General features: G+C 44.1%; 4 protein-coding genes across 4 annotated transcripts; 3 read left to right on the top strand and 1 right to left on the bottom strand.

The window, feature by feature from the left end:
* The first annotated feature begins 204 nt into the window (after positions 1-204).
* Positions 205-1,166, top strand: LOC123060411 (uncharacterized). The gene is made up of 2 exons (XM_044483120.1): positions 205-680; positions 778-1,166. The coding sequence occupies exons 1-2, from the start codon at positions 345-347 to the stop codon at positions 1,000-1,002; spliced, it is 561 nt and encodes a 186-aa protein (XP_044339055.1). The 5' UTR covers positions 205-344; the 3' UTR covers positions 1,003-1,166.
* Positions 1,167-1,186: 20 nt separating this feature from the next.
* LOC123060409 (phosducin-like protein 3) lies at positions 1,187-3,657 on the bottom strand. The gene is made up of 4 exons (XM_044483118.1): positions 3,320-3,657; positions 2,919-3,062; positions 2,105-2,313; positions 1,187-1,528 (listed from the first exon to the last, which is right to left on the bottom strand). The coding sequence occupies exons 1-4, from the start codon at positions 3,559-3,561 to the stop codon at positions 1,383-1,385; spliced, it is 741 nt and encodes a 246-aa protein (XP_044339053.1). The 5' UTR covers positions 3,562-3,657; the 3' UTR covers positions 1,187-1,382.
* LOC123060410 (FACT complex subunit SSRP1) lies at positions 3,656-7,823 on the top strand. The gene is made up of 11 exons (XM_044483119.1): positions 3,656-3,920; positions 4,807-4,880; positions 4,965-5,073; positions 5,160-5,246; positions 5,378-5,470; positions 6,469-6,666; positions 6,753-6,904; positions 6,997-7,045; positions 7,144-7,245; positions 7,353-7,496; positions 7,600-7,823. The coding sequence occupies exons 1-10, from the start codon at positions 3,867-3,869 to the stop codon at positions 7,455-7,457; spliced, it is 1,023 nt and encodes a 340-aa protein (XP_044339054.1). The 5' UTR covers positions 3,656-3,866; the 3' UTR covers positions 7,458-7,496; positions 7,600-7,823.
* Positions 7,824-17,319: 9,496 nt separating this feature from the next.
* Positions 17,320-24,091, top strand: LOC123060408 (FACT complex subunit SSRP1-A). Its single transcript, XM_044483116.1, has 16 exons — positions 17,320-17,585; positions 18,449-18,634; positions 19,600-19,705; positions 19,782-19,918; positions 20,036-20,119; positions 20,206-20,303; positions 20,409-20,517; positions 20,620-20,706; positions 20,804-20,896; positions 21,666-21,863; positions 21,991-22,142; positions 22,236-22,386; positions 22,482-22,580; positions 22,679-22,882; positions 23,534-23,612; positions 23,758-24,091. Exons 1-16 carry the CDS (start codon positions 17,532-17,534, stop codon positions 23,883-23,885), a joined length of 1,965 nt encoding a protein of 654 aa, XP_044339051.1. The 5' UTR covers positions 17,320-17,531; the 3' UTR covers positions 23,886-24,091.
* The last annotated feature ends 1,908 nt before the right edge of the window (positions 24,092-25,999 follow it).

Raw genomic sequence — 25,999 nt, 5'->3', positions numbered from 1 at the left:
TCCTCTAAAATAGCGTTGAGGGATGGTTTGGGTGTGCTGCTGGACTTACTCTAAGACAAGAGCAAGCAGAGTTTCTACCTAGAGTGACTGCAGCGTGTTTTAATTTTGGCTGATTATTAATGTGAGCTTACATTTCACGCTTTCAAAATTTGTCTACGCTTTCACGTGGTTTACTCTCTCCGTATCAAATTGCTTAAATTTTTGCAAAGTTAACTACACAGGTAGTGCTCCTCCAGCACCGGGAGTACTACTGTACTAGTGTAGAGTAGCCATAGACACTGTAGCATCACCAGTTCACTGCGCACCGACGCCAAACCAAGCACCGGGATCCGAGGCAGACGCCCATGGCCGACGACGAGGTGGTCGCCGCGTCCGCGGAGGAGTCGCTGACCACTCCGCTACTCGAGCCAGCCGCGAGCCCCGGCGACCCATCGGTGGAGGTGAGTCTGTACCGGCGGGGCGCCGGCCCGCCCAAGGTCTTCCGGTCGGGCCTGAGGGGTCCTCGCCGCGACCGCCTCGACGTGCGCGGCATCCAGGCAGAGCACGGGCTCCGCGCCCTCTTCGCCTTCAAGCCCGGGGTCTCCCGCCGCGGCCTCCGGATCCGGCCAGACCCGGCGACCGGCCACTCCGCCGTGCCCTTCCGCGACGGCGCCGCCATCGCCCTCGACGGCGAGCCCAAGGTAAAGGAGCTGATCCCTGCCCGTTTTGCGTTTCGCACCCCGCGGTGTGGGGATTTCGCAGAAGGGCTTGACGGACTGGATTTTCCTCGTCGCGCAGGTGCAGGTGTCGTGGACCAAGCCTGTGTTGATGATCGCCGCCGGCCTGCTGGTGCCGGCGGTGATGGCGGTGGTGGCTTTCAACGGGGTGCCTGAGTCGCTACTGTCGTCGAGCGTAGTCAACGCCCTCTTCTCGCCGTGGATCCTCGCCAGCGCGGTCATCGTCTTCGTCCGTCTCAGGATGCGGCCACAAGCTCCTCCATGGAGCCGAGCTACTGTAATGTAATAGCCCTCCTTTGTACTATCAAGAAGAAGCTCCTGTTATCTCTTTTCTCTTCAGAAATTATGTGCAATGGAGACAAAACTCCAGAATAAATGTGTGTGCAGTTTGCTTCAACGCAAATAATCATCTCCGCTGAAGAAATTTTCCATTTGAGTATGCAAGTTCCATATTCCATAATCATCTCTCAGAACCAGAACACAAAGATACATTACCACCACGTGTATCACATAAGTTACTGAAACAAAGTTTATACAGAACCTCCTCAAAACAGCTTTCAGATTTTTCACACACAGACAACCAAATAAGATCAGGAAAGCCAAGACTATCCGTGGATCCAAATGTTATCACTGAACCAAACCAAAACTAGCAGAAAGGAGTAAGTTTTAGTCGCTATCATCTTCGCCTTCTCGCGTTTCAAGCTCGGAGACAACCTTTTCTATGAACTTCCTGCGAACGCCTTCCATGACATTGTTACCACCTTGCCCATCATTCAGTACTGGGTCTGAGTGGCAAAGCGCCAATGCAACAGCTGAAATAAACAGAATGAAAGTTTAGCATAAAGAGTGGAAGACCGTCTGTGACACTTAAAGATTCCGTGTGCTCACATCGGTCGGTGCAATTTAAATGATGAAGAAAAATCCTTTGTCGTTTCTTATTCACACGACACACTCAGTTTAGTGGTAACAGCAGCATAACTGTGAACTAGGTATGTCACTGTGTTAGGCACTCATCTAAAAATTTGTTCCCTCATTTTTTTTCTCTCTTTTGCCATACATTAGGACCATATATCCACTGTAGACATGCCTGTCGTAATGAACATGTTTTCCTCTTAGTACGAAAAGAAAAAGACCTCATCCTAAGGTCAAAGATTATAGTCAGTGAGTCATGTTAAGGCATCTAGATTGTAATATCCACAGAACTTGTGTATTGTATCCTGCGACTGGCTAATTGCAACTTTAAGCAGCCATACACACAAACTGTTCACTAGTGTATACTAACAATGTTTTTGTCCAACCAACTAAATAAAGAAGAGTAACTTGAACTAACCTCACAAAAAGAGAACTTGAACTAAGATAATGAAAACTGATTGTGTGGTATTTCTTACATTCAGGTGTGCATTTCTTTCCACCGAACTTCTGTAGACCAACATAAGTCCCTTTGACAGCACTGTTGTTGTACACCAGTATTGTAGGAACATTCCTGTCTGGGTAGTTGGGAATACAGTCCGTGGAAATAATTTTAACAAACTTGGTTTCTGCATATTTTGTCGCCAGTTCCTCCAGGCAAGTCTCAAGCAGCCCACATTCTGGTATCCTGCAATAAGATCCATAGAAGTCTCAGACAATGAACAGCTCGAGATAGAATTTCTTCCTAAAGTCATTTATGTATTATGAGCACCTTTAGGAAGCAGTTAAACAGTATATAAAACAGAAGCACTGCAAATGTTTTATAGAAGCACAGGGCATAATGGCCTAAAATCCTACAATTTCCAGTCAAAATGAGTATAAATCAAAATACGAGTAAAGGAATTATGAAAAGTGGAGAGCATGTGGAGTAAATCGAAGTAGAAAAGAAGTGGAAAAATATCGTGGTGTGGTGTGGTGTGGTATGGTTTGCTAAGCTAAGTTATCTTGTTTATCTGGTTTGACATGGTAGTGGATTTTTTTGTGTGCCAGAACACTGTTTCAACACAATTGAATCTCAGGATAAAAAGATTCCAAGAACCATAGTGGACAGTACTCATTTTCAAGCTGCCATAGTTATTTTTCCTACTTCTAATCAACACGACCAAATATGTATAGTTAGATAGTTAGTCACGAATAAAGTTCTACACGCCCATAAAAAAATTAGCTGTTTCTTGGTGTAGTTTCTGACACAAGAAGATCATCATATTGTAAACAGGATGGATTTCGCCTTACGCATCCTTGTAGAGGAAGACCACAACCCAGACGTCCGGTGGAGCCTGCGAAACCTCACGCACAAAATCAGAGCCTGTGATGGGCTGTATTGTGCCGAATCTCGCAGTTTTTGCTGCCTCCTTGAGCTCTGCAAGCCTCATCCTCCTGTAAGCACACCACAACATCAAAAAATTCGTGGACATGTATTTTTGGCTGCATGGATCAGAATGAGACTTCTCCCAAGTGGATCAAAAATAACTGAAACAGACCAGATTTCTACGGAAATCACACGAATTACCCCCATCCTACTGTGCAATTCGGGTCAAATCAATCACGAAAAGCACTAGTGGGACACATCTCATGGATCGCCAGACGCGCGGGAGACCAGATCGAGGCCGAGGGGAACAGAGAGCGGGCGTTACCTGTACTGCTCGAGGAAGCGGTCGTCGTCGAGGTCGTCCTCGAGCTCCTCGAGCTCGTCGGGGTCGCGCGCGTCGAGCCACTCCTTGGACCTGGGCTGCTCGTCGGCGTCGGCCCTGGGGGCGAAGGGCGGCGGCTTGAAGGGCGCCGGCTTCTCGGGCAGGTTCCCGAGCTTGCGCTGGATGTCGTCCCACTGCGTCGTCGCCCCCTCCACGTCCTTGTACACGAAGTGGTAGTCCGCCATGGCCGAGCCTCGAAGGAGGGAGCGAGCGAGAGAGAGATCGGGACAGGAGGAGAAGCGGAAGGGGAACGGGGAGAATGGGAGGGCTCGGCTGACAGGTGGGCCCCACGCACTCGCGATGGACGCCGTCGCGCGTGGGATCGGAGCGGACGGACCCGCGTGTCCCTGGCAGGCTGGGCCCGCTGGTCATTCAGACAGAGGCTTTTCGCTGGACGAGACATATCGAGTGTCACTGCGGCGCGGCCGGCTCTCTGATCGCGAAACCAAAACCGAGGAGGAGCGGCGAGATCGTCTTCGGGGCGGCGGAGATGACGGTCGGCCATCTCGCCAACGACGCCGTCCTCGGAGGCCACGACGGCACGGTGAGCTCCTCCTCCTCCGATTTGCTCGATGCAATGTGTGACGTGTCAATGTGTGTGGGGTTGGAGGTTAGGGTTCTTCGCGGTGCGGCTGCCGCAGCGGACGGACTGGGAGGAAATGTAGTGGGGTAGTGTTTGGTTGTGGAGAAAAAGTGTGACACTAACTGTATATAACTGTTAGGAAATACACCATGACTGTAATCAATGGAACGAGTAAAGACTGATTTTCTATGGTTCATCAAGGTAATATAAGACATTTTTGCAGTTCAAATTAAACTGCAAAAACGTCTTATATTTAGTTACAGAGAGAGTATATGATATGCGCGTTTGTGCGTATTCTAGAAAAATATTCTGACTAAAAGATGGCTTGCACATGATTGTTCAAGATCAGATTGGATGGAATATTGAGAATGAATTTTTTAGAGTAACGGATCTAGCAAAGCCGCGCCATCGCCTGTTGCCACCTCCTCCCAGCCCTGAGCCGGCCGCCCCGACCATGGAAGGAGGGGATGTTGTACGCAGGTACTCCTCCCTTTACGTTCTGGTTGTGGCGGACAGGGAGTAATAGCAATTCTCCTGGACAAATTCGGAAGGGGAATAAAGTTGAACAGTCATTAGAGACTGATATATTGACTAGACCAAACTACTCTGACAGTGCCAACAAGCATGATAGTAATAACAATACTACTGTAAGTCTGTAACTACTCTGAGAGGGTCACCTCGGAACAACATTAAACATTCTTGTCATCTTCATGGCTAAGGTAGTTATCCGTTTGTTGGAGATGAGATTCTCTCTTCAGCCCAGGTGACATGCCATGAAACATGCAGCGCATTGAATTTATTCTAACTACGGTGATGTCTTCTAAATTTTTATTTTCCCTTTTTGTAGTGGGAGACAATATTGAAATATTCTTCTGAAGCCGCAGTTGACACCTATGAAGAAATAGCTATTATCATACCAAGGTTGGAAATATGGACCATTCATGTTATACCATCTTCTTTTTGTTTACCCCTCCCCCCAAAGTTAACAAGTCTTTGGCTATGCAGAGGACGACGTACTGTTGAGCTTCATCTTTCATTTCTGCGACTCCATGGACAAGCTGATGATATTAAAATCCAATATAGCAGCATCATTCGCCTTTTTGTTTTACCAAAGGTTATGTGTGTACTGTAATTATTGTGATATTGTATTGGTTGATCCTAGATATGTAAATAATTCGATTGCATGGTTGTGCTTTCCAGCCAAACAGTCCCCATACCTTTGCGGTTGTCACTCTTGATCCGCCAATCCGTAAAGGCAGAACATTGTACCCTCACATTGTCATTCAGGTTATGTGCCGCAAAATTTGCTCGTAATGTTTAGGTGTTATATGTAATTTTTGATTTGGCAACTTGGTTACAGTGTTTGTTTTGCTGGACAATATAGCAATTGTTTAACTCTTTCCCTTATTCTTTGACAGTTTATGACAGAGGTAATAGTCAAAACAGATTTGAATTTAAGCAGAGATCTTCTGGCCGGAAAATACAAAGATAAGTTGGAGGAATCTTATATGGTGAACATTTTGCTACTTCGAAACATTATTTGTTAGTACTTATGTTGATGTGCTCAAAATGGAACCGAATATCATGTTGAAATCATAAAATATATTCCCTCTGTTATCTATTATATGATGTTTTAGATATTTCAATAAGGACTGCATACGGGCTGAGATGCGTGAACAAACACACTAAAATGCGTCTATATACATCTGAATCAGAAAAAAGTTAGAACATCTTATAATTTGGAACCGAGGGAATACATGGCAATGTGCAGAGACAAGTTTGTTAGTACAGAAAACTCCACCAGGAGTGTTCTGTATGGTCGAGATACAAAGAGATTCTTCGAGCCACCAATGACTTTTTTCTGTTAGAAAATTGAATCCCCCTTTTGTGGTTTGTTAATAATCACATTCAACCTTTCATCAAACTTGAATTGGATTTGAACAAGAAGCTTAAGTTAGGCCAAACAATTTCATTCGTTTTCAAAAGAACACACATGGTTTTTGAGATGGATAATACTCATTTATTCCCAAATACTCCCTCCTTTCCTATATAGAAGGCCTACGTGTTCCCAAGATCGACAATTCAAGCACTGTAATTTAAATTGTTTGTCACAAAAGTTATACCATTAGAAAATATAACATTTGAAGTTTCTAATGGTGAAATTTTTGTGATCTATAACCCATCTTACGTTGGTGAGATTATCCATCTAGGCATACACGTGGGCCTTTTAAACCGGAAAGGAGGTAGTATGCCTCTACTGACTACCCCATTACAGGAAAGGGTAAATTTGGTGGATATTTATGGGAAGGCTTATAACCAAATAATTCTGTTACTCTCAAGTCTGAACCTGTACACTGTACGAGGTTCTGTTATAAAACTGGCGCTTGCCCTTTTGAACTAGTTTGTAATTCTTACTTAACTTATTCCTCTCTACTGACAGTTCCTTGGGTCTGGTAAATCCTATTGTGTTAAATCAACTAACTTACACAAGGGTTCGATTCATCCTTAGGGTCCAATACATGAGGTATTCACCAAAGTCCTTTGTGGCCTATCTGGTGCCAAAGTCACAAGGCCGGGTTCTTACAGAACTTGCCAAGGTGAATATGCAGTTAAAACATCTCTGAAATCTGAACATAGACTGCTGTATCCACTTGGAAAAGGTTTCTTCTTTCTGCCAGAGCCCCCTATGCTCATCCTTTATGAAGAGGTATTAGTTTTTCCTTATGCTAGAAATTGATACCGTCCCTCCGTGCATTGCTGAAATGATATATCATTTACTACTATTTGATGTAGGTTGAGTTTGTTGGGTTTGGAAGTTACCGCCGTGAGGGCGCCGGTAAATCAGATTGCTATTTGGACCTCCTTGTCAAGCGAAAAAATGGCCAAGAGCATATCTTCAGAAATATTCAAAGGAATGAATACTTTAACCTTTTCAACTTCATCAAGTATGTGCCCGTCTGTTGGCTTCAACATCCTTCTTTCTATATATATACTTAAGCGCTATGAGTATCTTCATTTTTATATGGGAAATTTGCAGTGGAAAGCAGTTGAAAACAATGAACCTTGGGGACGAGCAAAGTGATGAGGTAGATTGCCTCGTGTTGGCATGTTTGCTTGATGCTGACATTTTAATCTTGTTATTAAGTCCCTCCATATACTTGTGTTGTTTATTGCTTCACGCCAGGATGAAGATTTTGGTTCCTTTATGGGTGGCGGAGGATCTTCTACTGATGATGATTCTAGCGGGGACGAATCAGAATCTAGTGAAAGTGGGGGTGAAAAGGAGGTAATTATATTTATTGCTTGCTCTCGTAAGCCTTAAATGTGAAGCTACTATGCCAATGATCCCTTGCTCATTGTTTCTCTTTTCCTTTCTATAAATCACCCGAGAAGGGAGCCAGTAGTGGCGGCGGAGGTTCGAAGAAAAGGAAGTGGAAGAAGAAACACGCGACGTACCGTTGGCACAGGATGAGCTGGCGAGGGTTCCGTGTCCGATGACGAGTCACACTAGGCTCTTGTCCTCTGGGCACGATGGAGGTATATGTCTGTTGGTCACTGACGCAGAGTTTGGCCTTTGAAATCATGCATCCCAGCTTGCACTGGAGCTGATCATTGATTTTCCGATATGTTTTTTTGTCAGCGAAAGAAACCAAGAGCAGATGAGAGGGGGGGATTCAGTATCATGCTCGAAACTAAACAGTAGGCGGAACAATTACAACAAAGCACCTTTCAGATTTTATTTACTTTCACAATGAAACATAAGATTGTTAGTTGTCATATAAGTATGGTATATCTGAGTGAGATTGGATTATGGCATATGCCATTCCCATTTCAGCTATGGAACAGAACATCATTATTATTGTACAACAGCACTACAGGAAAGGAGTTTCGTGAAATCAAAGTATTGGCCATATGACTGAAAATTTGTCCACCAGCTCGAAGAATACTACAGGAAAGGTGGTGAACGCCTCACCTGTACCTGGTGTTCGGTGTACTCGGCGACCAAGGCGGCCGTGAACCAGCTCGCCTGTAACTGTAATTAACCTCGCAGTCGAGTTACCAAGCAGAAGCAGCAGTATACAAGCGAGCCAATTAATCTCCCCGGTGGTGTTGGCTCGTTTCATCCGTGGCCGGTGATATATAATGTAACCTTCTCGCCGGCCCGATGGGACGTACAGTGCGTACGTAGAAATCGCTACGGTTAGGAACGAGCCGTGGACCCGTTTTTCTTGGAGGTACAGCTTCGCTGGCTTCATATGCGCGGCCGTGGCCTACGGCGCTGGAAAGGAGCCGTCGTTTCTTATCTTCCAAACGATGCACCGATCTCTTTCCTTCTTTGCAACGGGGACGTACGTAGACGGTTGCTTCAGTGATTTCATGCGTGGCCTACGATTAGGGGTCGAAACGGATCGGATGCGGATCAGATAGTGCTCTTACCACTTTCATTTTCATATTTCAAAACGGATACGGATCCGAATACGGATGTTCTCGAATACGGATGCGGCTCGGATATTATTCGAATACGGATACGCATCAGATATTTTCTTGATTCGGAACGGATACGAATAATATCAACATATTGCTTAAGTAAATTAGTTGATAGCTATGTGACCTAAAATAATCAACTTGTGACATACAATAAGTCAATAATAAATAGATTTATGAATAAATACTATTGTAATGCATAATAATTTATAAGTTTAATCATATAAAGAGTAAAATTTGACCATTTATTTGGCTTTTATGTTGGATAATTGGAATATTGGGCCTAGAATTTTAAAAAATACCTCTCATAATCTTATTCGGATACGGATATATCCACTTCCATATCCATATTTGTGTCAAAATCTCCTACCATATTTTATTTTGTATTTGTTTAATAAATTCGGACACGGACAATTTCCATTTCCATTTTGGTTCGGATATGGATGTTTCGGATACGAATAGGCATTTTCTCGAAGGGAAACGTTTACAGCCGGGGCACCGGCCGAAACTTTGGCCGGTCCACTCGCTCACCCCGCGCGTAGCGCTAAAGCAGGAGAGACACGTCATCCCGCGAGGGCCCGCACACCGCTCTGCTTCCTTATCCTTTCCAGCGCGGCTGCTGTCCACACACACCACATCTCCTTCCTTTCTTGCCTGGATTTCCCACGCCGCTGCTTCTGCCTATCTATTTTTTCTCAGACGCCATTGCTGTAGAGTTGCTGCACGGGGCGCCCTCACCCACGAAGCGCGGCGCCGCGGGAGTTGTTGCTGCTGCAAGGGATGCCATCGCCATGGCCGAACACGACGGGGCTGAGCACCGGCGCTATTACGACAGGGGGCCATGGTCTGCGAGCTCACATGCCAGGGCGGCCATGGCTACGAGCTCGAGGCATGTTACTACAACTCCAGATTTGCTTCCATGTTTGTTTTTGCTGGAACCAGTGTACTAATTTGTTACCATCGTCTTTGTTTTTTGCTGGAACTAACCAAATTTTGCTGCCATGTCTTTTTGCTGGAATCATTTTTGTACCACTTTTTTGCTACAACAGTTTTGGTTTTTTGCTACTACCGGCACTGTCGTTTGTTACATCCTTTTTCATGAGATTGTCGAGACCCTGCGCTTGTGTGTTTTGCTACAACCTTGTACTGTTTTTGCTACAACCTTCTACATTTTTTGCTACTACTGGAGAAGCCCCTAGCTGGACCACAAGTTATTTTTGCTACAACCGTTTTGTGGTTTGCTGCAACCAGTGTCAATTTTTGCTACCACCGACTTCTTTGATTTTTCTGGAACCAGCGCTCGATTTTTTATTTTTGCTACCACTAGCGTTTCGATTTGCTGGAACAAGCTTCAATTTTTGCTACCATCAGGTTTTTGGTTTGTTGGAGTGTCGTCGATTTTTTCTAATTTTGCTACCAACGTTTTATTATTTGCTGGAACCGTCAAGAATTTTTGCTACGGCCGGTGGAATTTTTTGCTGCGACTGGCAAATTAAGGATGAGGAACAACACGAGCTCTACAACGGGTGCTGCGGCCGGTGACGTGAGGCTCCGCGAGCCGCGGGGGGCCTCGCCGGAGATGCGCCGCGGGGGCGTTGCTGGAGCTGGGCCTCGCCGGAGATGCGCCGCGGGGCTGGAGCTGGGCCTCACCGGAGATGTGCCGCGGGGGCCTTTGCTGGAGCTGCGCGGTGCTGCGAGCCGCGGGGGATCTCACCGGAGATGCGCCGTGCTGCGAGCCGCAGGGGATTTCGCCGGAGATGCGCCACGGGGCCCGAGGAAGAAGAAGCTGGGGCGATTTTTTATTTTTTTTGGCTCCAGATCCAACCGCCGCGCTGTTCGCATCGAGCGGCTATGGCTGGACCGGCCGAAAGTTTCGGCCGGTGCGCCGGCGCCTAGTGGTGCCCTTTCTCGAATATGAATATTGGACATTTTGAATTATCCGCTACCACTTTCCACCCCTACCTACGACTCAAAGGAGCAGTCCTTTCGTATCTCTCCCACGGTGCATCGCGATCTCTTTCCTTCCTTGAGAGACCGCTACTGTCACGCTTGATCGCCATGGTTTCGTACCTACGGCTGCAAATACTCATCATTTCCCCCTGTGTCCGGTGAGACCAATGATTGAACCGCCTGTATATACGTGCCCCGTTCCACTCGCATTCTCATCTCACCATCCCCATTCCTGAACTGCAAAGCGAGAAGGCAGAGCTCTGGGAGTCTGGGTATAGTCATGGCTGCCACAGTGGTCGTGGCGTGCCACGCTTCGAGGAGCGGCGGTGTGGCCAGGTGCTTTCGTCGGAGCACTGGCTTCCGGTCGGAGTGGCCGAGCAGCTGCGCCTGCACGGTACTCTCTACCAAAGGCGGCCTCGCTTCTCTTCCACTCTACCAGCAGCCACGCCTCGCCCACGACCATGGCGTGGCCGTTGGTAGAGTAGGAGACGAGCATGGCCACCTGTTCGACGCCCGGCAATCAAGGCGTGCCAGCGTACTGCCAGAAGGCCTACCCGGCGGGCTGCCCAGCTCCACGCCATGCTCCTCATGAGAGTTAATTGCAAAAAACCACCACATTTGGGGCATCGATTGCAGAAAACCATCTAGTCCCTAATTTTGTGCAAAAATCATCGCGTTTCTAGTAAACTTTTTGCAAATTGCACTGATCAGATGATTTAGCCTGATTGATCACTTTCTGACAAGTGGGACCGGATTGTAAGGAGATGATTTGATAAAAAATTGACATACACCTCCCTGGATTTCACAAAGACACCCTTATTCAAAAAATGAAAAAGCAATCAGCCCCCTCCCACTCCCGTCGCCTTCCTCCTCTGGGGTGGTGGCTGGCCACGGCGAGGCGGCCTCCAGCGGGACGGCCTCCCTCCTCCCTGGCCTTGCTCGTGGGCGGGGTGGCCTCCCTCCTCCCTGGTTGTGTCGCGGGAGCTTCGACGCTCGGCGAGTGATCCGCCCCGCGCGCTGCTGTGTGCTGCTGCTCGGCACCGCAGCTCCCCGCCGGTGCTGCTCCGGGCTGCCGTGCAGCAGGACGCCGCGAACGAGGCCGCGTGCTGCTCCGGGCGGCCGCGGACGAGGGCGTCGTGCTGCTCCAAGAAGTCGTGGATAAGGCCGCCGTGCGCTGGACACCGCGGACGAGGCCGTCGTGCTGCACCAGGACGCCGCGCAGCGGGACGTCGAGGACGAGGCCGCCGTGCCTGTGGGCAGCAGCAACACCACCGCGGGGACCTGCGACCCGGACGGACTGCTCAACAGCTTCGAACTCCGGCGAGGACGAGCTCCTGCGCGCTGTGACCCTTCCGCTCCGGCGAGGCGCGGCGCAGAGATGAGGAGAGGCGGGGCCGACGGTAGGCTTCCGGCGGTTGCGACGTGAGCCGGTCGGGCTGGCGTGGTTGGCTATCGTTCCGGCTCGAAGCGTGGTGGGCGGCGGCAGCAGGGAAAGCCTACAGCCATGGAGGGGCGGAAGGCATTGCCCTCACCGGCACCTCGTCCGGCCCTCCGCCCGAGCCGCTGCCGTCCACCACCGGTCAAGCCAAGAAGGACCGGCACCACGTCCACCAGGGGCTGTGCAGTGAGGATGGATAGGTGGGACGGAGTAGGGAGGCCATGCCCGCGATGGTTTGTGACCGTCCACTTGCGCGGCAAGCACCGGCCGTGGTCAACGCGAGGTCGGGGATGAGAGACCACGGGATTGGATCGGGGCAGGAGTTGATTGCTTTTTATTTTTAGATCAAGGGGTGTGTGTGTAAAAAAATTACTCTTACAATTTGGCCCCACTTGTCAGAAAATGGTTAAATGAGACAAATCAACTGATCAGTGCAATTTGCAAAAAGTTTACTAGAACGCGATGATTTTTGCATAAAATTAAGAACTAAGTGGTTTTCTGCAATCGATGCCCTAAATATCGTGGTTTTTTGCAATTAACTCTCCTCATGGAGAAGCTTGTCCTGTGGTACGATCCACATCCACATGAACTACGACATGGCCGCCCTGTCTTAGTTTATCGATCGGGTAGAGTGTCTGTGGTATGGTGCCGTGTGTGCGTGGCCCGTACAGGAGTGGCTATATATGAGTGCGTGTGTAATAACTCTCCGAATAATGGAGTGAGAAGTGATTTGAACCTCCCCCTGTTCTCTCTGCTCTCGCCTAACCTCTCCTCCTGTCCCCTCTGAATCCCTACCAAACTCTCGTCTCCTGTGCCGATCCCAAAATTTTTTGCTGCCCGTGTTCTCATGTCCTCATGACGATCCGTAACATCCAGTGGTTAGGGTGCAAATTTGCCTTGGTGAATTTTTGCACGAAATCCCGTTGCTCAGTTGGATCCTTTCCGAGCGAGTTTTTTTTTTTGAGAGTGCAACATGGTGCAAATATGATTGCACGCTCAGGTCTTCTATAATGCAAGGTGCTTAGAAAGACGTTTAGATAAATGAACCGGGTTTTTTTAAAGCGGCGGTGCCTATTTCTAGAGGAGAGACGACTAATTAAGCATCTACCCTATACAAATAAGCACAGGCGCTTAGAAAAAGCCTGGTTTATTTTTCTAAGCACCTTGCATTGTACAAGGCCTCATACTCGCCCTCTGTCTCGGTCTAGCATACGAAGCGAAGCAACCTAACATTCAGGCTGAAATACGCGAGAAATATTGCTGTAGAAAATATTTGGGTCGGGTTAGAAAATATGTTTGATATTTCTATCCATAATTTTGAGTCTGTTGCGAAGCTATGGCTTTGTGAAAAAAGATTCCTGCATTTGAGTGTGATTACATCTGCAATTTTATGGGGGTCTGGAACTTAGGAATTCGGTGGTGTTTAATGGATGTACCTGGATTTCTTTGGTGCTAGGCCTAATCTCGTGTTATCTGAGAGATTGAACAATACAGTTCAAGGATCTTCAGGGGGTAAAGTGTTGAATATCCAGAACCTGCTGTGGAAGAGATCGAAAGACCCTTTTGCCTCAGAGGCAGACTAATTGAACGCGAGAGATGGTTTGACTCTGTTTCCTGTGGAGCTACACTTGGCGAAAATGATGTACATGGAGGAGTCAATTGATCATTTGCCCCACATTTTGCTCTGCCTCGGCCAATATGCCCCATCTACATTGCAATTGCTAAAATGCCCCATTTTTGCTATGGCACTTGACAAAAATAACCCACACTGCAAGTAAACACATATTTTTAGTTAACTACTTAGTGTCATTTTCATCAAATTTTCACCATTAATTAACATGCCTAACTAACAACTAAGAAAAAATAACTAAGTAATCCTAGCTCATAGTTAAGTGTTTAAATATGCCATCTTAGTTAGATCAATGCATAGATCATTACTTTGTCGTATTCATGCATGTTTGCATCGACTAAAATGGTATGGCTTACACCTTAGTTAACCTTTCTTTTGTTATGGAATAATTGGAAATGTCTATATGATGTTGAGTAAATAGGCAATTTTTGATTAGTTTAATCAAAGAATAAATCAATAGCATGGCATTGACAGAAATAAACACATGCTGATATTCGATCATGCAAGTACACACTACACTAATCGGTTGGTCAAAAGCAATTAAATTTCCCTGAATGATAGTCATATTAGTTTTTATTTTTGAGATTTTTAAACAATTTTGGCCAAAATTTAACTAAAAATTAAAAAATCTATAAATCTCTACTCCAAATTTGATGACAATTTACGAGATTACTAGAAACAATACGGTTGCCGTTGTGTAAAAAATCATAAATTTCTAGACACTTTTTTTGGGTCAATTTTTTGGCTAAAAATGAAAAATCGGCTTTAGATTGAGAGGATTGAGAGATTCATCGATTTTTCATTTTCAACCAAAATTTGGAACCAAACAAAAGTGTAGAAAAAAAATGAAAAATCTCTCTAAAATGAACACCAATATGATGATCAGTGTGGGGAAGTTTCACTATTTTTGACAACCCAACTAAAAATTACAACAAAAATACCAATTCAACCCCTACTTGGCATGCCCAGTCAGCGCCCAGTTAGCATTGACTCTAATCAAATCCAGTTTACTTGGTCCAAACCGAGACCTGGGTTGTGTTTTTGAAAACCTTGTGGTAAGCTGATGGTGTATTTTATCCGGTTTCGAAGTTGAAGATTGTATCTGAACCAAGTGATCAGTTTGAGGTTGAAATATGCACTTTTATCTTTCTTTTAGAGCGATGGGTTGCTGAGCCTTAGCAAAATGGATTAGCTCTCCGGTCCAACAAAAATGCTCATGTTCCACGCTCAACGCCCGGAAAAAGCGAGGTAACACACACGTTGTTAATACATAAAGCCCGATAAGCAAGTCATGGGTTGATACACAAACAAGATCCCAATAGCGGGAGATTAGAGATTCATACGAGAAAACATAAGTAAACGGCCTTCTGCCAGGGCTTCCAAGATAAAGATAGATGAACAATCATTTGATCTCCATCAAAGTCTGCATTGAAACCCTTACACACTAATGGGTGTAAAGAAATTGTACACCCCTCTACTAAAGTGAGTTGAAGGATCTGTATGCCTAATCTATGCAGCATAGGTGCTCCATTTAACTGAACAAGATGTCCCCGCATCATTTCTTGAATTATTTCCCGTACAATGGCCCACTACTAGTTTGGGTGTAAAAAAGAAAAGAAAATATCCACACGAATCTTAACGTAAGATCAATGATATGGACTTAGATGTGCAATACTTATGGCACATCCGGATGTGCTTTAGCAAAACTGAATTTTATATTAAACCACACACAGTAGGCAATTCCTATTTCGCGTTTCAGCCCCCGTTACAGTATAAACTGCAAACGGGCGCACAACCCCTGCTTCGCTCTGGGCTGTCCCATTTTTGTTATATTATTTTTCCCGTTTAAACTCCCAAAAAGGTGCTGGCTGGCGATGGGATCGAACTACCGATCACATCGTTCGAAGGGAAGTGCAGCAACCACAAGGCCACTCACCCTCTTACGAACATGTACTTTCTTTTTTTCTTCAGTTTGGTTTGTTCTTTTTCTTTTTTTCTTGTCCTTTTTTTGTTTACTTTAATAATGCATGTTCTTTTTTAAATTACTGTTTTTTCTTCAAAATTGATGATTTTTAAAATTAGATGATCTTTTTTTTCAAAATGCATGTATTTTTTAAAATTTTATGAAACCTATCAACATGGGATCTAGTTTTGAAGATCTCGACGCGAGGAATCCAACGATAAAAACGGTTCGAGATTTGGACGCACGATTTAAAAAATAAAACTTTTTAAATAAACGAATCGATGAAAAAAGGAAAATTCTCAGGTTGCGACAAATGGCGCACTGCATATGCGCCACTTATCACAACCAAGAGAATTGGAGTATTCTTTGCAACGAGTACACCTCAATTACTGATTTCTGGATCAAACAGCTTGAGCGAGCGACCAGACGAGGCGAACGGTGAAGCGATCGAGCCCTTGCCACATGGGCCGGCCCACAAGCAGGCGGCTGCAAGCGTCATGGGAGTTATTTCCTGCTTCCGTCTCACCCTAGGAGCAATTCGGGTTCCGCGGGAGCCGTTTTCTTCCGTTTTCTTTTATTCTTTTATTATGCGTGTTTCCTGTCTTGGTTTTTTATGTTTTTTCTTGCCAATTTTATTTTTTGTGTTTCTTTATAAGTTTTCTTCGTTTTATCCTTTTATTTTTATTTTTTAGTTTTCCTTTTTATTTTCATCTTTTTCAACATATGTCTATTTTTCAGTACACGTTGTACAATTTTCTTAAACACATGTAGCATTTTTTATACACGTTAAACTTTTCTCAAAGACATGCTTTAGATTTTTTTATGAATACAAGTTTTTTTTTCAAATATACATTGAACTTTTATTAATGTCACACAACATTTTTTTTAATCAACATGAACTTTTTTGTACATTGTATTCACATTTTAGAAAAATTCACAAACTCTTTTTTGGGAACGGGTGAAGTTTTTTTTAAATATCATGTTAATTTTTCTGAATGTTAGGATATTTTTTTGAATTACTTCAGCATTTTATTTACATTGTGTAACATGTTTCGAAAATTCCACAACCTTTTTTCTTTAAATATCATACATTTTTTAATTATACTGTTTTTACATCGTATAATTTTTTTTCAAAGATTCCACATACATTTTCTTGAACTCGTGAACATCTTTCAATTGTCATGAGCAGTTTTTTTAATGCAATCAACTTTTTTTTGACAATTACGCAATATTTTTAAGAATATGTCCAAATTTATGGTGGAAATTTTAATTTTTTTAATTCAATCAGGTTTTGGGAATATATAAAATAAATAAAAAATGAACGAAAACTAGTGCAGGTGCCTACGTCCATGCCTATGTGAGCATGTGTGATCATGGACTAACCCATTTTGATTTTTTTCTGAATTACAAAATATTTCCAAATTTAAAATAATTTCTTAAATATTAAAAACAGCATATTTTTCAAATGCATGATTAAAAAAACGAATTAAAACATATTTACTCAAATATTGTAGGCGGTTATAAACGCGGAAGCCAAAATTTGAAAACAAGCTTCTCTGCAACAACCACAATGCATGTGGGGAGAGGATGCGAGGGAGGCGTGTAATGCGCAGTGAAGCACATTTCGATGGTTTGGATGCAGCGCATCATACGGCTGGCGAGCCGACCGAATCTTCCCCCAACTCGCTCGATTACAAAAAAAGATGTTTTCATCTAAAAAAGTACGTAACTGGAAACCGTTAACGGATGTGCTTTTTTCTCCCTCGGTGATAATCATCAACTCATCAATCTTGCGACTGCCTCAAAAAAAAAAACCCAATCTAGCGAGTAAGCTCAATTTTAGTCTTTATTATGCTCATTTTCGGCAGACGGGTGCACGGCACAACTGCACTGACATCCAGGGCCCGCAGGCCGATTGTGAGCGATGATCTCCCAATAGAGCGAGTGCCACTGCGCCGCGGCCGCGCGCTTAAGATCAATCACCTCTCCGTCCGTAGAGCCGATCGAAGCAAGCGAGCGAGGCACCCGTGTTCGCTTCGCCGAGGAAGGGCGGAGCGGGAGAGGCGGGCGGGCCGGAGGGGCGCGCGCGCGGCGGCGGGGGCGGAGATGGCGGACGGCCACCTCTTCAACAACATTCTCCTCGGGGGCCGCACCGGCACGGTGAGCGCCTCCCTCCGTTCCCCCTTCCCTCTTCCTCCCGCGCGCCCCTGCTTCAATGCCCTAGGGTTTCGCGAGATTCCGTCGCCGCTGGCAGAGTTCTGAGGAGCCGGAGGTCACGGCCGAGCGGATGGCCTTGTAGCTTGCTGCGGTGATTGATCGCGGGCGCGCATTGTGCGGATTCTAGGGTTTTCGCGTCGTACGGGGATGCATTTGCGCTCTGTTTTGTTGCGCTGCTAAGTTGGGTTGTTGAGGCGAGTGCTTGGTAGGAGACGCCTTCTCCTCTGAATTGCTTGGTTTCCTGATCCTGCCCGATCTCTGTCGAGGGTTTTAGGGAAATCTCAGGTTTCTGTCGGCGCTGCTGCTGCTGCAGCGAATTGGGACTTTTAGTACCATCGGGAGTTGGCAGGATTGCTCCCAAACCTGAGACCCTGTTGTGGGATTTGTCGAATTAGGCATGAGCTTCTGATCTGCAAATGATTTAGCATGTCGTGTACTTACTGCAAATTAGAAAGTGTGTTTCACTTTTTTCATGCTTCAGACTTTCAGAGTCGATGTTTGCCATGGCTGCAAATGTTTCTTCTGATGTACAGCGTACTTATCTGAACTATGTACACTTAAGCTTTCTCTGACCCTTGACTTTCAATGCTTGCACCAGTCATCACTCTTCAATGCGTCTTTGATAATCTTCATGTAGAGTTATGTCGTACCACCTTTAGTACTTAATGACTTTGAGGCTGCAAGTTATGACTTCCTTCTTTTACTCTTTGAAGATGTTCACTGGTGTTTATGACTATTATTTGATTAATTATTGTTTCAGTACATCGAGAATCTTGTCATGTTTCATTACTCTTGCTCCTGTACAGAATCTTGGTCAGTTTAAAGTGCACTCTGGAGGGCTCGCATGGAAGAGACAAGGTGGAGGAAAGACAATTGAGATCGATAAAGCTGATTTAACTTCTCTGACATGGATGAAAGTCCCCAGGGCATATCAGCTTGGAGTCAGAATCAAAGATGGCCTGTCCTACACATTTATTGGCTTCCGCGAACAGGTTATTAATTGCCGTATCACTCTTTCCCCCCTTTTTAATAACTGAGTAATGACATGCTAGATCTGATGTGAAGAGGCTGCTTGAAACGTGATAAATGTTTGCGGTATGATCTATGACTATCTGAGCACAATATTAGGAATTGTTTTAGCAGAATTTTGGATCCTGATGCTCACTACTTTGCTAAACCTACAAGATTAAAAGTAGAACTAACATTTGTAGCACCATCAACACTCATGAAGACATGGATTTTCCCTTCTTGATTTGCTGTATTGCAGTCATGTTATTGTAACATACATTGTATATGTTTGTATGGCTGAAAATTATGTTCATGATGAACATGTTGGTTTTCCCAAACCAGGTATATGTAACATTAGTAATCTATATTCTGCTATTTGATATGTTTATTGTATGAACTCGCCATATGTTTCTTACCAGACCTGCGGTTGAGACATCCTAGTCTGTATCATGTGATCTGTATTTGAATCAGGATGAAGTTGCAAACTGGTTGCTATGTTCCTTTGTATCATATATGGTGTAACTGAATTTGTCTCGCAGAATTGATTATCTTCTGTGTGAAGGATACATTATGTGTATGTGAACCTTCAGGAAATATTGAAGGAACAGTTTACGCAATAGCACTTGTGTAATCTATGCAAGACGCTGTCTTAATCATGCTATCACCATGAAAAGTGTCTGGATACTCTATTGAGATGTATCTCACTCGAGCCTTCCAGTTTTTCACTACTATTCTATAGTGGATTCGCACGTTGTTATTGTTCTCTGGTGGAATTACCATAAGATGCGTCTCAACATTAGACTAACCATCCAGTTTGCCTTAGACAAGCGGGATTTCCCCCCCAGAATATTGGCAGTCAACTCTATGAGTATGAACTTGCTAGCAACAATGAGTGCTGAGGTCAGTGTATTCTGCTGATGCAATGTTCATCATGAACTTCCTTTCATAGGATGTAAGCAGCCTGATCAATTTCATGCAAAAGAATTTGGGCATCTCACCAGATGAAAAGCAGTTATCTGTTGGTGGTCACAACTGGGGAGGGATTGGCATAGTTGGTAAGCTCCTTGACCTTTAATTTCTGTAAATAATATTCAGTTTTAATTATATTTTGAGCCACACTTTCTATTATAGGAAGCATGCTTACCTTTATGGTTGAATCGAAGCAAGCATTTGAAGTTTCTCTAGCAGACGTCTCACAGACCCAGATACAAGGCAAAACAGATGTTCTCTTGGAGTTCCATGTTGATGATACTACTGGTGCTAATGAGGTTTGTAGCGTATCCACTCACTCTTTCTATCATGTGTTGTTTATGGTATTAGTTAGCACTTATTCCTCATGCACAAGTTGGAATTTGATTTTGAATTATAATCTCCTGTGGTTGTAGAAAGACTCGCTCATGGATATGAGTTTTCATGTACCCACGTCAAATACTCAATTTCCTGGAAACGAGAATCGTACTTCAGCTCAGGTGACGCGATATGCAACATGAAGCACGTTGAAATGTGAAATGCTGACTATTGTGGAATCTTCTTATTTTGATTTTCCTTTTTGTAGATACTGTGGGAGGCAATACTTGCTAGGGCTGATAATGGTTCCGGCTCTTCTGGAGAGGCAGTTGTCACCTTTGAAGGAATAGCTATTCTTACACCAAGGTGGGATATATGGATAATTGATCGTATTGGAAACTCAAGCTGACCTCTTTATGATTATCTTCTCTATGTTTACCTCCCAAAACTAACAGATCTTTGGCAATGCAGAGGACGATACGCCGTTGAGCTTCATCTTCCATTTCTGCGCCTTCAAGGACAAGCTAATGATTTTAAAATCCAATATAGCAGCATTCTTCGCCTCTTTGTTTTGCCAAAGGTTATGTTTGTTCTCTATTTTATGGCGTGCACAGCTTTGATGTTGTTCATATTGTTGATGCTAGACATGAAAATAGTTGTCTCGTGCGATTGTGATTTGCAGTCAAACAACCCTCATACAATTGTGGTTGTCACTCTTGATCCGCCAATCCGTAAAGGACAAACGCTATATCCTCACATTGTCATTCAGGTGATGTGCTGCAAATTTTGTTTGTGATGTTTGGATGTTATGCTATGTTATGTTTTGGCTACTTGATTGTTTGACTGTTTCTCTTATTCTCTGACAGTTTGAGACGGATACAGTAGTTCAAAAAAACATGAAATTAAGCAGAGAGTTGCTTGATGAAAAATACAAGGATAGGCTAGTGGAATCTTATCAGGTGAAAGTTTTGTTACTTTGATAAAATATACTCTTTTGCTTTTGTTTGTTCAGTTAAAATGGAATCGCTAATCTGTCTTCTAAGATGAAATCATAAACTATGCATGAGAACTGCTCATGGCAAGTATGTTGTTTTAGTACTAAAAACTCCACCTAGATGTATGCTGAGATAGAAAGAGCTGCTTCAATAATCCGACCTTGAATTGAAGCTGAGGCTTAAATTAGTCCAAGCAGGCAACTCTTTTGTTTCGAAAAGAATGTCATTTGAGTAACAAATTATATACTCCCTCCGCCCGGAAATACTTGTCATCAAGATGAATAAAAGGGGATGTATCTAGACATATTTTAGTTCTAGATACATCCCTTTTTATCCATTCTGATGACAAGTATTTTCGGACGGAGGGAGTATAAAATTAACACTATATGGTTTTCGGACAGATCATATGGTCATATCTTCCTAATGGTGCTCCCACCAACTACCAAGTTAGATGTAGAGACAAATTTGGTGGGCATGGATGTCACACAATATTAGGTCTCAGTGGGAGGGTTATTTGCACATAATTGCATTACTTTCAATTCAACCTGTACATTTTATAGAAGGTTCTGTTGTAGAGTGATGTTTGATTTTCAAAACTAATTTGCAGTTCTTACTTCACGTATTCTCCTTTATTAGCAGTTATGACATATTCTCCTTTATTAGTAGTTATGTTGTTCTGTTAATTACCTGTCATGACAAATTAACTTACACGGAGTGTTCAATCTATCCATAGGGTCTAGTACATGAGGTATTCGTCAAAGTCCTCCGCGGTCTTTCTGGTGCTAAAGTCACAAGGCCGGGTTCTTTCAGAAATTACAAAAATGGATATGCAGTTAAATCATCACTCAAAGCTGAAGATGGACTGTTGTATCCACTTGAAAAGGGTTTCTTCTTTCTGCCAAAGCCCCCTACACTCATTTTAGATGAAGAGGTGTTACTTTTTCCATAGACTATAAACTAATTTTCATCCGTTCATGCATTACTGAAACAGTGTATCATAGTCCAACCGTTGGAATTTTAATCACAATGCCCATTTACTACTATACTATTTATTGTAGATTGAGTTTGTTGAATTTGAACGGCATGGTGCTGGTGGCGCCAGTATGTCATCTCAGTATTTTGACCTCCTGGTCAAGCTAAAAAATGACCAAGAGCATCTCTTCAGAAATATTCAGAGGAGTGAATACCGTAACCTCTTCAACTTTATCAAGTACGTGCCTTTCTGTTGGCTTCATCACCCCTCTTGTTAAATTTATACATAAGACTTATGCGTGTTTTTCACTTTCTTCTGGTAAATTTCAAGTGGAAAGGGCTTGAAACTAATGAACCTTGGAGATGGTCAAGGTACAAGTGGTGTCACAGATGTTCTACAGGACACTGATGATGTTGCTCCTGATCCACACCTAGAGAGAATAAAAAATCAGGCCGCGAGTAGTGAGGACAGTGATGAAGAGGTACGTTGCCTTTTGTTGGCTTGTTCCTTGGTGCTGACTTGTGAATCTTATTACTAAGCCATCGTATATACTTGTCCTTTACCATTTCATGCCAGGATGAAGATTTTGTTCTGCATAAGGATGATGGCGGATCTCCTACTGATGATTCTGGTGGTGAGGAATCAGATGCTAGTGAAAGTGGTGGCGGAAAACAGGTTGTTAGATTTCTTATTTTCTGTAGCAAGTCTGAAGTGTGAAGTCAACTCTGCTAATGATCTCTTGGTGTTTATTTATTTTTCCTAATCTCCAAAAGTCATCCAAAATGGAAGCCCGTAGTTCAAAGCCACCTGTGAAAAGGAAGCCTAAGGGCAAGGATGGCGAAGGTTCAGGGAAAAGGAAGCCTAAGGGCATGGATGGCGAAGGTTCAGAGAAGAGGAAACCAAAGAAGAAGAAAGATCCTAACGCCCCCAAAAGACCAATGATGCCATTCATGTATTTCTCAATGGCTGAGCGGGCAGTAAGTTACTATGACCAGTTATCCGAAACATAGCTGCTAACTAGCTACTCTAGCACTACCTCCGTCCCATAATATAAGAAAACTTTTCAAGCTATGTTTAGCTTGAAAAACGTTCTTATATTATGGGACGGAGGGAGTAATTCATAAGTTAATAAGTATACCTGAATAAATCTAGAGTTATTTCGCGTAAAGAATTCTGAACTTCTCGGGATCGGAGATTTTTTTGTAGTACTCCCTCTAAAGAAATATTAGAGTGTTTATAGATAACTAAAGTAGTGATCTAAACGCTCTTATATTTCTTTACGGAGGGAGTAATTCGGTAGCACAAAAGACTATTTAGTAAAGAAACGCATATCATTGGTCATGAATTTTCGAAGTATTGAAGAAAAGAGGTTGTCCTTCAGTGACATAGAAGAACTAAAGCTTATTGTCACAATAAATTATGGCACTAGGGAGGGGACGACAAATGAACCATGTACACAAAGAGTTTAATGTTTAACCGCACTTTCTCAGTTATGAGGCAGTATATATAGCTTCCTCCTTTTTGGTTAAGCATTATTCCTTGATGGGTAACTGAATTCTTTCTGGAGCATATATACCTGCTAGTATGAGATCTTGAACAAAGGCTTATCTGCTGTTTCCTTGGCTCAGGGTGTGAAGGGCAGCAATCCAGATTTGGCTCCAACCGATATTGCAAAGAAGCTTGGCGAGATTTGGCAAAAGATGTCAAGTAATATTCTAAACTACAGTATATATTACTCCGTTATGTGCCCTAATGCATTTTCCTCCCGCACGTGTAACATATATCAGTTGCGTTCACAAACACAAGAAAATCCTCGTGCTCATGATTTCCTTGCTCTCCCTGTCATGACCAGCCGAAGACAAGCAACCTTACATTCTGCAGTCTCAAGCCGACAAGAAGCGGTACGAGAAGGAATCTGCTGCCTACCGCGCTGCTGCCCCAGTGGACGTGGACGCCGGGTCCGGCAATGGCTCTGACTAGAAGAATCTCACACTTGTGCACTCAGCAGTCGACACGATCGATGAATCTGTAAATCACCGTAGGGCAGTTTGAACAAGATGACCGAGCATCTGTAGATCGCCATAGTGCAGTTTGAACAAGAACACACATGCTAACATGAACCTGCATACCGTGAGGGGGCTACTTATGGGTCTTTTCTTTTGAGAGGTAAAGGGAGGCTGTACTTATGGGTCTTTGTGTACGCGTTCGTTTTTTTTTTGGAGACAAGTGAGCGCATTCGGTTTTTTTTTTGAGGGATGAAAGACTTTATTCATTCATCGAAAACCACAGTTTGTGGGATACAAAGAGGATTATGGGGATTAATAAGCCACAGGTGGCGCCCCTTAGCTAAAGAAAGCGAAAATTTAACTAAACTATGAGCATCTCCGTTCGAACGACGCCCTTCAAAAACTAACTGACAATTAAAACTCGAGATTTTAGACTTGATTTCTGAGATCACCATGCCATAAGGACCCATACTGTTGCTGGATATATCTTTGACCACTTGTCTTGCGTCAGACGCCACTATCAGATTATGAACTGATAAATCCTCAGCTAGTGCTAAAGCTTCTCTGCATGCCAAACATTCAAGAATTGCCGCATCCTGCATTCCTTCAACCACCAGTGCTGAGCTCCCCAAATAGTTTCCCCGGTCATCATGGCATACAGCCATTGCTGCACCTCTCCCATGGCGTTTAGATACCCCCGCATCGACGTGGATTTTGACAAAACCTGCCGGCGGAGCCTTTGGCCTTACATTGCCCCTTACTGCTGTTCTGGTTGTCGCATATACTGGCGTTGCATGGTTGTTTTCCTTGACTATTTCCAGATCAACCAGGTAGCGGTTGATGAATGCGTGAGTCGCATGAGGACTCTGGAAGATGCCTTCGTGAATTGCCTTTCTCCTTGCTGTCCACGTTGCCCAAAGTGTTACTGCCAGTTTTACAAAGACTTCATGCGGTAATGATCGTATTAATGAAAACAACCACTGTTTGGCGCTCAACTCGCCTGATTCCCTCAGTTGATCCGCTAGTTCCGCATCCGCGAGTGCCCATATGCACCTAGACATAGAGCAGTCAAGAAGCGAGTACCTCCAAGAATCTTGTGCACCGCACAAACCACATGAGCTTGAAGTTGCCATGTTTCGGTGTTCTCTGACATCTTCCATGGGTAATGAGTGCCTGGCGAGTCTCCAGAGGAACATCCTTATTTTTGCAGGAACGCTGACATGCCATATTGATTTCCAAGAGCTCTTTTCTTGTTGTATATTCGAAGTCCTTGCTGTTCCTTCTAACCAAGCTTCTCTTCTTTGCTTTGTTGCTACCAGCATATTATACGCAGAGACGCCATTCTTCTCAAAGTTCCAGCACCAGCAATCTGAGAGATTCATAGTGCATAAAGGGATGCTAAGAACATGAGGAATATCTATAGGCAGGAGGACTTCTCTGATCCGCTGGATGTTCCAGCACGCCGCCGTGCTATCAATTAGTTCAGAAACATTTGCCGGGGGGTTTGCCAATCTACTTCCATAAGGTCTCATAAATTCCTCTTTTGGGATCCAATTATCGTTCCAGATATTAGTACTTGCACCATTACCTATCCTTCTAATCAAACCTTGTTTTAATATATCTCTCCCTTCAACAATTGCCCTCCAGATTTGGCTCGGATGGCTACCGATGTTGGCTTCAAGAATCGTTGTATTTGGGAAGTAAATTTCTTTCAGAATTCGTGAGCTCAATGAGTCTGGATTTTGCAAAATTCGCCATGCCTGTCTAGCGAGCAAGGCTAAGTTAAACAACTCAAAATCCTTAAATCCCAGTCCTCCCATGTCTTTGGGTTGGGTCATATCCTTCCAGGAAACCCAGTTTGGCTTACGCTTGCCATCTCTACTCCCCCACCAGAATTTGCGGACTAGCATGTTCAAGTGTTCACATAGCCCCCTCGGCAGCTTGAAACACGACATTGAGAAAACTGGAACGGCCTGCGCAACAGATTTGACCAGAACTTCTTTCCCCGCCATGGACATTGTTTTCTCGATCCACCCTTGGATTTTATTCCACAGACGGTCCTTGAGATATCTGAATGCCCCATTCCGA

This window comes from Triticum aestivum, chromosome 3A (genome assembly GCF_018294505.1).
Source record: "Triticum aestivum cultivar Chinese Spring chromosome 3A, IWGSC CS RefSeq v2.1, whole genome shotgun sequence".
Lineage (NCBI taxonomy): Eukaryota > Viridiplantae > Streptophyta > Magnoliopsida > Poales > Poaceae > Triticum > Triticum aestivum.
The sequence above is the reverse complement of the archived record's forward strand: the minus strand, read 5'-3'. Positions and strand labels throughout refer to the sequence as shown.

Coding starts and splice junctions, on each gene's coding strand:
- LOC123060411 (XM_044483120.1), top strand. CDS start 345: ATGGCCGACGACGAGGTGGTCGCCGCGTCCGCGGAGGAGTCGCTGACC. Junction 681..777: donor CCCTCGACGGCGAGCCCAAG/GTAAAGGAGCTG, acceptor CTCGTCGCGCAG/GTGCAGGTGTCGTGGACCAA.
- LOC123060409 (XM_044483118.1), bottom strand. CDS start 3,561: ATGGCGGACTACCACTTCGTGTACAAGGACGTGGAGGGGGCGACGACG. Junction 3,063..3,319: donor CGCTTCCTCGAGCAGTACAG/GTAACGCCCGCT, acceptor GTGTGCTTACAG/GAGGATGAGGCTTGCAGAGC. Junction 1,529..2,104: donor AAAGAAATGCACACCTGAAT/GTAAGAAATACC, acceptor TGTTTATTTCAG/CTGTTGCATTGGCGCTTTGC.
- LOC123060410 (XM_044483119.1), top strand. CDS start 3,867: ATGACGGTCGGCCATCTCGCCAACGACGCCGTCCTCGGAGGCCACGAC. Junction 5,247..5,377: donor ACCCTCACATTGTCATTCAG/GTTATGTGCCGC, acceptor ATTCTTTGACAG/TTTATGACAGAGGTAATAGT. Junction 5,471..6,468: donor AGTTGGAGGAATCTTATATG/GTGAACATTTTG, acceptor ATTCATCCTTAG/GGTCCAATACATGAGGTATT.
- LOC123060408 (XM_044483116.1), top strand. CDS start 17,532: ATGGCGGACGGCCACCTCTTCAACAACATTCTCCTCGGGGGCCGCACC. Junction 19,706..19,781: donor GGGAGGGATTGGCATAGTTG/GTAAGCTCCTTG, acceptor TTTCTATTATAG/GAAGCATGCTTACCTTTATG. Junction 20,518..20,619: donor GCCTCTTTGTTTTGCCAAAG/GTTATGTTTGTT, acceptor TGTGATTTGCAG/TCAAACAACCCTCATACAAT.